General features: G+C 45.8%; 1 protein-coding gene across 1 annotated transcript in view; it reads right to left on the bottom strand.

The window, feature by feature from the left end:
- The window catches only part of LOC147731106 (uncharacterized), a 485,394-nt gene that overhangs the window by 142,999 nt on the left and 328,915 nt on the right, over window positions 1-13,480 (bottom strand). The window contains exon 15 of the mRNA XM_086956073.1: window positions 9,527-9,612. Within this exon, the coding sequence (XP_086812199.1) occupies window positions 9,527-9,612 (86 nt within the window). The remainder of the gene's footprint in view (window positions 1-9,526; window positions 9,613-13,480) is intronic.

Below are 13,480 nucleotides of genomic sequence, written 5' to 3'. Positions count from 1 at the left end.
TAGATACTAACATCAGCCCCTCTCACTAACTTTCAGGCCTAATGCCTTTGTGAAGGCGAGCGTTGGATATGATAAATTCTTTACATACCCAAAATGAGTGGAAGAATTTCCTGCACTTGCAGAAAGAAATGCAAGTAACAAAATTTAGATACCAGTTACTCACCTGCAACATTATGTTGCAGCTTGATTATCACAGTTTCAAGTGACGTGCAAAATTCCTCTATGCTTCGGTGTGGTTCACACATGGTTCTTAAATTGAGAAATATGCTCATCAGACCCCTTTCCCGAATTGTACATCTCACATACTTCGCAAAAATCTGTGGCCAAAAAGAGGAAGGATTTTTCGGATTTCCAAAACATTATTTAGCATGGTGGTGACTTAGGCCCTGATTATGAGTTTGGCGGTCCATCAGACTGCCAACCCCGTCGTGGAGGTGCGATGGCAGTCGGGGACCGCTACACCAGTGGTCCAATCGCCATATTACGAATACTGAGGTCGGACCATTTTGGGACCGCGGCAAACACCAGGGATCGGTGATCCCTGGTGGTGGCACAGCAGTGTGAGAACGCAACATGCTTGGTGGTGCCACTGTGGCACCGCCAAGCATATTACGAGTTTGCGCACTGCGACCCTATCCACGGTAGTGATCTCACAATGGAAAGGGTAGAAGTGAGGAAACTCTGGGCGTGCCTCTGTGCATGGGGGTGCATTCAGGGGGGCACATGGTGTGCCCCCTCTGTATGTGTGCACCCCCAGTTCTTTCATGGAATGAAATGCACAACATATTGCATTTCGTTCCGTGCAGGAATGAGCTTTGGCACTCCCTTTGCTGTGCCTTTTTGAAAGGCACCGCTAAGGGAACAGCAAAGGACTGCAAGCCAGACCACAAGGAAACTCGCAATCTGGCCGGAGGCCAGCAGCCCTGTTTTGCGGTGTGGGACGGTGGTGTGGCGGCCGGCTCCTACATCACCAAACTCGTAATCGGGCCCTTAGCTGGAAGTTAAATCACAAGACATTTGCCCCAACTATCACGTCATAGAAAAAAAAATACATTACTGAAAAGGGGTCTAGTTAAGAGGAAATGATGATGTGCTTTCTTAACCAAATGAGATCATGAGAAACAAACGATCAAAGATAAGAGTGGCTTTTGAGCATTGGAACCACCTTACTGACTCATCTCATCTCGAGAAAACAGAACAGTGCAGTGTTTTCAGTTCGTAGTGGCAGCTGGGGACAGTGAATAAAATATATACCTCGAAATATAGCTGTTCCACTTCAGTTTTTCCACAGACATTTGTTTAAGGATCGCGGCACCTGAAGCACCAGTCATAAAATATTTCAATACTTTAATGCTGTACCAAGTTGGGTAAAAGACACACAGATGATGGACAGAATGCAGAGCAAATCAAACATTCACCCCCAGTCAAGAGAGGTTAAATCCATTGTTCATTTGCTCACCATGCCACCTCACTTTAGCCCCAGCCATATGCAAAAGGGAACACTTTAGCCCGAACTGCCAGTGACACAGTGAGTCCGGGGACCCACGTCTGGGCCTTCCCGGCACTCTTTGGGTGAGAAAGCAAAAGACACACAGATGATGGACGGAATGCAGAGCAAATCAAACATTCACCCCCACTCAAGAGATCTGTGTTAAATCCATTGTTCTTTTGATCACCACGCCACCCCACTTTAACCGCTTCGCCGCGGCGGCTTTTCCCGCTGTGCGCGGCAATTTCAAAATTACCGCGTTACGTGACGAGCTGGCCTTGTCATCCGCGCAGGACAGGTAAGCGGGATGACGAGCCCAGCTCGTCAATAGCCCCGAAGGGGTTAAGACCCAGCCATATGCAAATCGGTCTTGACCCTGTTCCCCATGGGAACAGTCAAGCCTGAACGGCCAAGCCAGGTCCTCCCTGGACTGGAAACTAGCATCCTGGGACCAGTTTGGGGGCATCATCAGCCAGGCTAGCATGAATCCAGGGACGTATGGGCCCACCAGTTACACTTAGGGCGAGAAAGCAAAAGACACACAGAAGATGAATGGAATGCAGCGCAAATCAAACATTCACCCCCAGTCGAGAGATCTGTGTTAAATCCATTGTTCTTTTGCCACCATGCCACCCCAATTTAGACCCAGTCATATGCAAATCAGTCTTGACCCTGTTCCTCATGGGAACGGTCCAGCCTGAACCAGGTCTGGACATTCCCGAAGCACTTAGGGTGAGCAAGCAAAAGACACACAGATTATGGATGGAGTGTAGAGCAAATCAAGCATTCACCCCAGGCAAGAGAGCTGGGTTGACACTTCACTGTGGTGTTCGAGACTCTACTGCCCCAATAAATGTTTAAGGAAATGGGGCATTTTTAGCACAGCATTCCATACAAATTGTCAAAAAGCCAGAGGTAAAAAGTGTACTACTGCCACACATGTACAAAGATTTATACTCAATGTATTACCATGGCATACCATGAATGCCTGCGATATTCCAAGAGTTACTATGCTTAAGGTGGGTAAGGTCCACTTTTATCCTAGATGTGGGCACCTTCCATACGTTGACTATGTCAAGATTTTTCAGTGCTAATAAATGGCCAGTAGCATAGCAGGTGTGGGCACCCTGATACCCCGAATGCTCAAAATATACAAAACAGCTTTACTATTGTGTGATGGCTAATAGTTATTGATGTAACTAGCACTCCACCTAACATTAAACAAGTTTAAAAGAAATCTTGCCTGTGTTCATTTGTTAACAATTGGCCAAAAAAGCGACTATTCACAATTATCTTTGGTATGAAAAATGACCAACTCAGCTCTAGAGAATGAGTCAAGGTGGACCGGCAGTTCCCTTTATTCCCAACTCCACTGAGGTCATTCAGCGCGCCCATTCCCAGAGCTGGCTCTGGCTACTGCAGGAAAATAAACAACGCAAACACGGCCATAGAGAACAATGAATGAATGAATGAATGAATGACTTCGAATTTGTAGAGCACATACTGTCCCCCAGCAGGATATCCTGCTGCTAAGAAAAAGCAAGGGGAGAAATAGCAAAACTTACATGAATAAAGAAAATAAATGAGTGTTGAGGGTTACCTGAATAGACACTGGTCATTGGTCAGGAGCAGTAACAGAGAAAGCAAGATCGAAGACCCAGCTGCCTGATAACAGAACGAGTGACTGCCAGTACTGGGCCATCTAGTGAGGATTTGTTAATCTCTAAGGTACGTGCTACAGGGGTAAAACATTACTTTTTAATTGTAGAAGATCCCTGGCAGGAGGGCAGAGAGGGGATTTCATCTTGGTGTGCTAATTGGGTGATCCCTGGGTGATGCATACTCACATTACGAGTGCCAATGGAGTAAAGTGCTGTGTATTACACCCCTTTTCTGAATCCTTTTTGGCCACAATAGGTGTGGCAGGGTATACTCAGACATGAGTCCCTTTCTCACTGCACCATCAGGATTCAAGCAAGCCGGGCCGAAGACGGCTGAAATGCCAGAAACCGGTCCCCGGTAGCTTGTCTCCTTTCTGGTGAAGAATTGGCTTGGTAGTTTAGTCTGCCCTGTTCCCATGATGCACTGGGCCAGGGACAGACTGATTTGCATATAGCCAGGTTCTGAGCTGGGATGGTGCAGTGAGATAAATAACGGTGATGGATCAAGCCCTGATCTTTGGACTGGGTAAGAGTGGTCTACTTAATTCAGACACTCTGTTCATCACCACCCCCCTTTTCTGAATCGTTACCCCCCCCTTTTCTGAATCGTGTATTACACCTGGCAAAATACAACTTCTCCGGAGTTCAGAATGTATTAGGTGCAATAAATTGCCACTATTCTGAGTTTTTGGGAATAATTATAATACCAGATTTTGGTGAAATATATGGTAAATACTGTACTATTTTCCTTCCACAAATTCAAGCAAGTACGACATGCGGAAATGTAACAAAGGCTGCGGAATTTATTGCACACAGTAAATACCAGGTGTAGTAAACTCCTCACAACTTGCAAATCTGCCCTCTGTACAAAGATTCGCACAGGGGTTGGAAATCGCAGTCCCATACATTACAGCTCCTTTGTAGGGAACGAAAAACGAGCCAACCAATGAACAACACGGGCCTCATCAACAGTTTCCAGGTGTCCAGTGCGATAATGATCTCACACAATATAATGCGACATAAAGGTGCCGAATTATATTGTGTATGATGATTATCGCCTAGTACAAGTTTTGCCTGCACTGATGCTTACTACACCAATAATTAGCTTGTCGTTGCATTTTTCAAGCATATTTCCTCGATACATTTTGTGAAGTTTCGTAGGTGTGACCTGCTGAAATGTATCCTGGGAATGACAATGTTATCACAACCAGCCTTTACCGACTGCAATAAAACCCCTAAACTCATAATTCTGATCTACGCTTTAACAGAAGTTAGTTCACAGATCTAAATTATATGAGGCACACTCACACTCACTAGTTGTAATCTATGCACCGTGGCTCATCAGCGGCACAATGTCAACTCAGTAGAGCTCTGGGAGTGTTGAAGACACTTCCGGAAACCTCAGGACTTCAGATGGAGCCAACCATTAAGCATTGTCTCCTTGAGGTTCTACAGGTCCCCCAAGCTAGGACCAAGATGCAATATAAGTTTGCGATCTTGGGACTGGTCCTGGCTTCGCACCGCATTGCAATCCATCGGTCCCAACCTGTGCCCCCTAGGTTGCCCAAGTGGATGGCAGACATGAGCGAATAGGGAGTTGCAGAGGAGCGGTGCCTACGCATAGTTTGCACGCATGAGAAAGCTGACTGAGACCTGGAGACAATGGGGATACTACTGGAGAAACTACAGACTATTGGGCAGACGGGTGGGGATGCAGAGGTTCTCCCACAGATGGGGACCCCGACCCACGGGCTGGAGACGATGACAGACACCCCGATTACTCAGCCAGCACGTGCGAATGGCTTTGGGGGGCGGAGATGCTTAACTGGCCTCCGCGGGGCAGGCATGGGTTATTGAAACAATTTGCTAGCAGTGTGATAACGTCTGTGCATCTAGGACACAGTTTAGTCCCACTCTGTGAGTGGAGCCTTAGGGCCTGGCCCTTTCAACTTGTTACAGAGTACATTATAGTTCCATCCAGGGGGGATGGGATGGACATAGATGCAGGATGAAGTCAATCTATGTTATATGGGCACATATGTTACACACTGCTCTGTCAATTGCTGTCTAGCTTTCAACAGTTAAGACTTTTTTGATTACTATTTCATTGATTTTGTTTACCTGATTGCGGGATGAGCAGCGTTTTTAGCGGTTTCGGTTGCACTCGATGCCATGGCAGGTATTTATCCCAAGCTCTGTAACCTGATTTATCACCCATAATCCACCATGTGTTTCTTGCATGGGATTGGACTGTATGTTGCTGCCATAAATGTCCTGTATTACTCGTAGCTAGTGCTTTCAGTATTACACAAGGGGCCGCTCAAGCGTCTGTGGCCCCTTCTGTAATGCCATTGTATAATACCGTTGTGACCAGGAGGTGCAAAAAGGAGGCGGACATGCTCATTGGGCCTCCAAGGTACAATGTAAAATATGACCCTGGGGCAACATTCCACAAAGTGCCCTGGGAGCACAATGTGCGCCCGCTTTGAGCACCCCCAGTATACTTTAGTATTACAGAAGGGACTGCATATGCTTGTTATGCCCTTTCTGTAATACTGTTAGTAATGGTGCACATGTAGCACCAGCACTATCTTGAGAGGGCATTTCCTCATTTGCATGGTGTCATGGCCTCATGCAAATGAGGCAATCTCTTTGCCTTTGAGCCCGCGCCATATTATTTGACCTGGGCGCAAAGACAAAGAAGTCATCCGGAGGAGCACTGCCAGTACGCCACAAAAAGGTGCCACACTATCAGTACGCCCCCTGAGGGCAATCCGCTGAAGGGGACAAAGGGGGTCCCCTGGACATCCCAGGCATCCAGCTGCAAGCTGGTCTGTACCTCACCTCACACGCCTGCAGACGGATCACTGTTCCCTCTTTAACGTGCAGGCGGGTGCCGCTTGGATTGGCTGATTAAAGTAGCTGCTCCATATTTCATTCTGCAAGTGGCAGGGAACCCAGTATTCATGGAACAATGACCTGGCTACAGAAACAACCTTGAATGAATGAGGTATATATATGGATCAGCCTTCAGCAGTAAGGTGTGAGTCATACGACAGCCTCCAGCCCTTGTGGTGGCCACATGAAACATCCTCCTGCCGAGAGACTGAATTCAGAAACAACAAACAGTGAAACGGATGACCAGGACAGCCTCCAGAACAGATGCAATGGACCTGCAGCCAGCACAGAGGAATTGGTAAATACAATGATCATCCATAGTAGTTGTGGGTGCATATTAAAGTCTCTTGCAGAAAAAATGAGAGCATTTAACAACTGCAGCAGAGGTAGGGAATCCATAAGTTCTGGATCTTTGGCGTCTCAGATGAACTTTGTCATGCCCTTATCTAGGTTCCTAGGCCCCACAATCAGGGTCTGGGCTTGCCTCTATTCGTTTAGCGCCAGGAGGTTCCTTCCGGAGCGACAGTTGCGCTTTATAAGTAACCTATTTAATTCAATTCAATTCAATAAGATAGCTTCCTAGGCCTCACGATCAGGGTCTGGGCTTGACTATCCGTTTAGCACCAGGAGGCTCCTTCTGGAGCGACAGTTGCGCTTTATAAGTAACCTATTCAATTCAATTCAATAATATAGCTGTTTTACAGAGGTGGTGGGTGCAAAGTATAAACTCCAGCAAAGACTGTGTGAGCATTGCAAGCCCTCGAGAAGGTGGCGAGTGTGTACAGCCTCCAGAAGAGGCGCGTGGTTCATAGTGTACCCCCTAGCTGGGGAGTTAAGTGCTTATGGATGATACTGAGTCCATTAGAAAAACGGTGTGCACAGTGCTGCCTGTTCCAGAGGTGGTGGATGCATGCTGTAGTTTTAGTAGTTTTAGTCTAGAGAGGTGTTATTATGCAGGTGGGCCTTGCTAAAACAAAAACTGTAGGACTTGTACAAAATTGGTAGGTATTAGAGAGGGCTAAAAAGTAACCATCAGCCTAAATTAATATGGTTGGCAAGTATGGACGCACCGCAGTTTTCTGATGATGAAGCAGAGCAACCAAGACCCACAATTTCTGCATTTGGCAACAGCAACATGACCACTGATTTTGAATGTGTAGAATTAACCCTCCTATATAAGGATATCCTAAAAGAAGCCAGGAGACACTGCTCCTACGGCAGAAGTCTATGCCTTGGTCCAAACAAGCATACAAGACACCTTTCACGACTACTCTGCAAGTGGCTACTAGCAGTCCTCTCTGCAGAATCACAAGATAATTCATGCTGGATTATAATCTGCATTTAACTGTATTCACTAGCTCATAGGACAGTAGATGTTAGATGAAGAGCACATCTACAAGCAATAACACCGCAATGGTAGAATTTGCTGCTAACATCAATAGCTGATATGTGTTAAATTCTGACATTGTTATCAGTTCACACATTCACTAAGCCACATATATTTTCAAGCTAGAGAAGAAGCTGCAACAGCACACACAAGATTAAGAAATGTGCTTGCATACTACCAAAAATATATGTCTACCTCCAAGGGCGAGAAATATGGCTTAACAGTTGATGCAATATATGTGGATCTATAATAGTTTCATGTAACAAAAGAAACAACTTATTTACCTTACATTTGTTACCTCACACATTATTCAATGTTAAATAAAAAACAAAATATGAAGAGGGCATATGGGGGTTACATCATATTTCAGGTCAAGATATTCAAGACACACTTGTGGACAATGCAATGCCCACATATAGAGTTTCATGAAAAACAAGATGATAGTGTGAACTCATCTAGTGGATAATGGACCTAAGCATTGCTTGAAAATTCATATTTTTTTCATTCTGAAAATGGCAGGAAACCCAGTATTCATGGAACAATGACCTGGCTACAGAAAAAACCTTGAATGAATGAGGTATATATATGGATCAGCCTTCAGCAGTAAGGTGTGAGTCTTAAGACAGCCTCCAGCACTGGTGGTGGCCACATGAAACATCCTCCTGCCAAGAGATTGAATTCAGAAACAACAAACAGTGAAGCGGATGACTAGTTTTAGTAGATGAGGTAGCACAGTAAACAGTCTTAGAAAAATGGATGCATGCAACAATCTTCAGCAGCAGTGGCGGGCCATTAAAATAATATATTAGCAGACGTGGAAGCTGAATGGGACTGGCTCCTTCCAAGGAGGTGAATACTTGATGTAGTGTGAACGTATTCATACAAAAGCCACCAGCAGAGAGCATAGATACATGGAATAACCAATAGTTATAGCAGTTCCATTGAGTGATGATAGCGGTGTTGTGTGCATGTAACAGTGCCAAGCAGACCTGTAAGATTCTTGAAATAGCCTCTAGAAGACCTGTAAGATTCTTGAAATAGCCTCTAGCAGAAGTTCTGTGGGCACAGAACAATCTCGCTGGAACAACCTGAGCACATGTTGAATGTGCAGTGAACAGCTTCAAGCAGAGATGGTATGCACTTAGAACATCCTTTTCAGCAGAGGTGGTAGGTGCATGGAAGTGCCTTAACCGAGGGTGTGTATGTGTTGAACTAGCACAGGGGGTGAGTATGTAGAACAATCTTAAGCAGATGTAGCAAGCTCATTGGGCATTGTTTAGCCGATGTATTGGGTGCCTAGAACACACCTTTAGCAGACAAGATATTTGAAGGGACCAACCTTCACCTGAGCAGGCAAATGCATGGAATAGTCTGAAGCAGCGAGGGTATATTCATCAAACATCCTGCAAAAGTAATGGTAGATGCATATAGCAGCTGCTATAATGGATGAATGGTGGATCATAGAACTGAAGTGGTAGAGCCTCTTGCACCGGTTAGCGATCCATGACGCATATTCTGGCAGATGGGAGAGGCTACATTGAGTAGTGGTAGTAGACTTTGCCGTGCATAAAACAGTCTCCAGCAGATGTGGTGTACGTAAGGAATATGGTGGTGGTGCATGCATGAGATAGCCAAGTTAAGAAATTGCAGATGCTTGTAACTGTCACCAGCATGGATGCATGAGCTATTTCCCAAAAAAGGTTGGGCTTTCATGAAAAAAAACTTAGTATTGCTCAATAGGAGACCGGTGAGAGGTCCTGTAGTGTTTACTCAACTATCCTGGGTTCTGTGGAAACACGAGGAGACTGGATTAGACTGGCAGTCCTCATTTCATTTATATGTTCATAACATTTGAGAGTAATTGAAAGTAGAATGAGGAGAAGGAAAGGGACAGTATCAAAAATGGATAATGGTGAAAGGGAAAAAGGAGTATAAAGATTGGATTGAGAAAATAGTAATGGCATAATTCAGGGATATTTGACAAAGTTAAAAAAACTGGGTAAATACAGTAGGAGCATAGTGGGTCAAGATAATTACTCTTTGTGATGAGCGATAATGGACACTCATAACTTAAACAATGATAAATCATACCCGGCATATACAGGAGGAGCACTTATCCCCATCCCTGCTGAATTCTGCTCCATCGGGAAATGTCTCACCATGGAAAACACATTCAGCTGTAAAAAGGAAGAAAAAATATATTAAGTGGACTTGAAATGTCCTTAGAAAAAGAGGGAAATGTGTCTTACCTGCTTTGATCAAATAACAAAAGATCAGAATGTGACCGGAAGTGACCAAGCAAGAAGAGTAACAAAGAATTCAGGTGAAAAACATCATAAATACACTCCGAGGCAACAATTACACAACTTCTCGTTGTTAGGTTAGGTCATTGTTGTTGGGGATCAAACATGCCTAACACTTCTCATAAGGTGTAGCTCAAATGCACTCCAAGATCGAGATTCTATGATTGAAATTATTGAAATCTAAATTCGAGTTTGCCAGCCCATGAAGGAAAACAAGAGGCTTTAAAGATCTGCTTAAGCAGAAAAACACTTCATTATAGACCCATCAATATCCATATAAATACAGTCATTCCATTCAGTTCATGGAAACAGATATCATGTATTTACAGAGTAAAGATCCCAATCCCAACTACAAAAATTCCATGCTTTCTGAGACATCATTTATTTTTTTGATTTAATTACTTTGAGGGTTTTATACAGCCTTTGGCGCTGTACAATGAGTTTGAAGAAACAATTGCAATAGCGTTCGCCTTACATGGATTTAAAAAGACATGATATAATCTTAAAGAAAAGAATGATTCAAGTATCATCTGTCTTATAGTGATCATATAAATTGTAAGGAGGTTAGAAGGCATTAAGGAAACTTCAGGGAGATGATCCTACATTTTATTTTACATTTTATTTTTAGTGTGTTTTTCAACTGTCATTTGAACATAAAAAGAGAAGGGATCTCTGTTATGTGATCTGGAATTATCTTTCAGACTGTTGGTGGCGACAAAGTGAATTTTACTTTATTAAAATGACTGTTAAACATTTTGTATATTTATGCAAACACAAAAAATGCTGTACTTTGTGAAACTGCATTTTTCAGTATTTAACTAACCAGGCCTCGACTCCTTCTTCTTGTCACAGCAGACGCACTCAATGAGCACTGTTTAAATGTTCTATATTGAAATGCTTTTCTTGAAGAACCATGGGGCAAGCTTGTTGCTATTTTTAAGGCTCTATCTGCTTATGATGTTGTAAACCTATTTATTTTGTGAGACCACCATTGTTTATGTAACTATTTTTGTACTGCACCTCTGATGATATTAGGTTAGAATTAGGGGTGGGTGGTAAACTCCAGTCTTTCAGGGAAGTTAAAGGAGTTTTCCCCATTTGGAGCGCAGAGTTTCAGAAAAACTCCAACTGCCGGGTGGCAGATTTTTTTCTCATACGAGGCCCGCCAACAGTGAGTTGTCGAGGGCAAGCGAGAAAATCAAGTGCTAGATCGCCTCCCAGCGAAATATCTCAATGTGGGCAGTGGTGGCAGGCCCTACTGCTCACGATTAGAAAGCTGCCGTTCGCGGTGAGAAAGCTACCGCTTGAGTTGAAAATCTACTCGAGTGGCAGAAAGAAGCAGTGCTCTCTGGTGCCTTGTGTGGTGCCGTTCATGCTGATTTTACAGTGCGGGACAAACTCACGGATCTAAAAATCAGCGTGAGCAGCATGACGTGCCACAACTCCGCCGCTTACGGAACTCCATGTAGTCACGCTGAGTTTTTGGGTAAATCCACAGAACTCTGTGGAGTAAAACGCCACAAATCCCTCCCACCTATAGTTAGAATAGGACGTGTCAATATTCAGTTAGAGGCTGGTACTAGAATGGTAGTATTATATGCAGGGGCGGCTCCTCCGCTAAAGTGGAGGATGGTCACCCCACTGCTCTGTGAGAAGGTCAAAAAGGAAAAATAAAATGATAATAAAGCATTGTTATTATTTTATTTTCCCATCATTGCTCAGCTTGTTAGGAGCGGGCTGGGCTGTCACAGAGGAGCAGGGGGAGGAGCGGTGAGCCCTCTCTTAAGTGTGCATGATGGTTTGGCGGGCCGTCTTGGGAAACCTGGCGGCGAAGGTTGGGCATTTTGCGTTTTCGTGTGTGGCAAACAGATCTATGTCTGGATGCCACCACTTGTGAAAGAATGGTAGAAGAACTTGCAGATGTAGTTCCCATTCGTGAATCTGTTGTGTCTGTCGACTTAACAGATCTGCTATCTGATTGTGAACTCCTGGAAGGTGTTCTGCAAGCAGATATTTCTTTTGTGGAATGGCCCATCTCCAAATGTTCTGTACGAGCTGGGACAGTTACAGGGAATGTGTGCCTCCTTGTTTTTTAATATAGTACATGGCTGTCATGTTGTCCGTCCGGATCAAGACAGCTTTGTTCTGTACATGTACTTGGAATGATTTTAGTGCTAGGAATATTGCTAGCAATCAATCAGAGTACTTGTAAAGCGCACTACTTACCCGTGAGGGTCTCAAGGTGCTGATGGGAGGGGGGTGCCGCTACTGCTCGAAGAGCCAGGTCTTGAGGAGTCTTCAGAAGGCGAATAGGTCTTGGGTCTGATGTAGGTGGGTAGGGAGGGTGTTCCAGGTCTTGCCGCCGGAGGTCGTTCGTTGGATGCGGGGGACAGCGGTGAGGGCGAGGCTGGCGGAGCGGAGCTGGCGGGTGGGGGTGTAGAAGCTGAGTCTGCTGTTCAGGTAGGCTGGTCCGGCGTTGTGGAGTGCTTTGTGTGCGTGGGTGAGGAGCTTGAAGGGGATCCTCTTGTCAATGGGGAGCCAGTGTAGGTCTCTCAGATGGGGGGTGATGTGGCTGCAGCGGGGGACGCTGACGATCAGTCGGGCGGAGACATTTTGGATGCGTTGTAGTCATCGTAGGTGTTTGGCTGGGATTCCTGCATAGAGTGCATTGCCATAGTTCAGTCTGCTGCTGATGAGGGCCTGTGTCACCGTTCTTCTTGCTTCGGTCGAGATCCACTTGTAGATCCTGCAGAGCGTGCAGAGGGTGTTGTAGCAGGAGGAGGAGATGGCGTTGAACTGCTTAGATATGGAGAGGGAAGAGTCAAGGATGAATCCTAGGTTGCGTGCATGGTCGGTGGGTGTTGGTGCTGTTCCCAGTGTGGTCGGCCACCAGGAGTCATCCCAGGCTGAGGGGGTGGGTCCGAGGATGAGGACCTCCGTCTTATTCGAGTTCAGTTTCAGACGGCTGCTCCTCATCCAGTCGGCGACGGCCTTCATTCCCTCTGGGAGGTTTGTTTTGGCGGTGTGTGGGTCCTTGGTGAAGGAGAGGATGAGCTGTGAGTTCGTCGGCGTAGGAGATGATGTTGAGGTCGTGATAGCGGGCCACTTGTGCGAGGGGGCCATGTAGACGTTGAACAGCGTCGGGCTGAGCCCTGGAGGACACCGCAGATGATGTCGGTGGCTTCGGATCGTAAGGGTGGGAGGCGGACGCTCTGGGTTCTGCCGGAGAGGAAGGACGTGCTCCAGTCAAGGGCCTTCTCCTGGATTCCGGCTTCTTGGAGGCGTGTCTTTAGAGTGCGATGGCAGATTGTGTCGAAGGCGGCTGACAGGTCCAGCAGGATGAGGTCTGATGTTTCGCCTTTGTCTAGTTGGCGCCTGATGTCGTCTGTGGCGGCGATGAGGGCTGTCTCGGTGCTGTGGTTTCATCTTAATCCGGACTGGGACGAGTCCAAGATGTTGTCTTCGAGGTGGCGGGCCAATTGCCTGTTGACGATTTTCTTGATGACCTTCGCCGGGAACGGGAGCAGGGGGATGGGCCGGAAGTTCTTGAGGTCCTTGGGGTCCGCCTTGGGTTTCATGAGGAGGGCTTTGATTTCGGCATCCTTCCAGCTTGCCGGGAATGTCACTGTTTCGAAGGAGATGTTGATGACCTTCCGTAGTTGGGGTGCGATGGCTGAGTCTGCTTTGTTGAATACGTGGTGTGGGCACGGGTCTGACGGAGATCCTGAGTGGATGGAGTTCA

Source organism: Lissotriton vulgaris, chromosome 2_1 (assembly GCF_964263255.1).
Source record: "Lissotriton vulgaris chromosome 2_1, aLisVul1.2, whole genome shotgun sequence".
In the NCBI taxonomy this organism is placed as follows: Eukaryota; Metazoa; Chordata; class Amphibia; order Caudata; family Salamandridae; genus Lissotriton; species Lissotriton vulgaris.
Note: the sequence above shows the minus strand (reverse complement) of the source record. Positions and strands in the feature narration are given on the sequence as shown.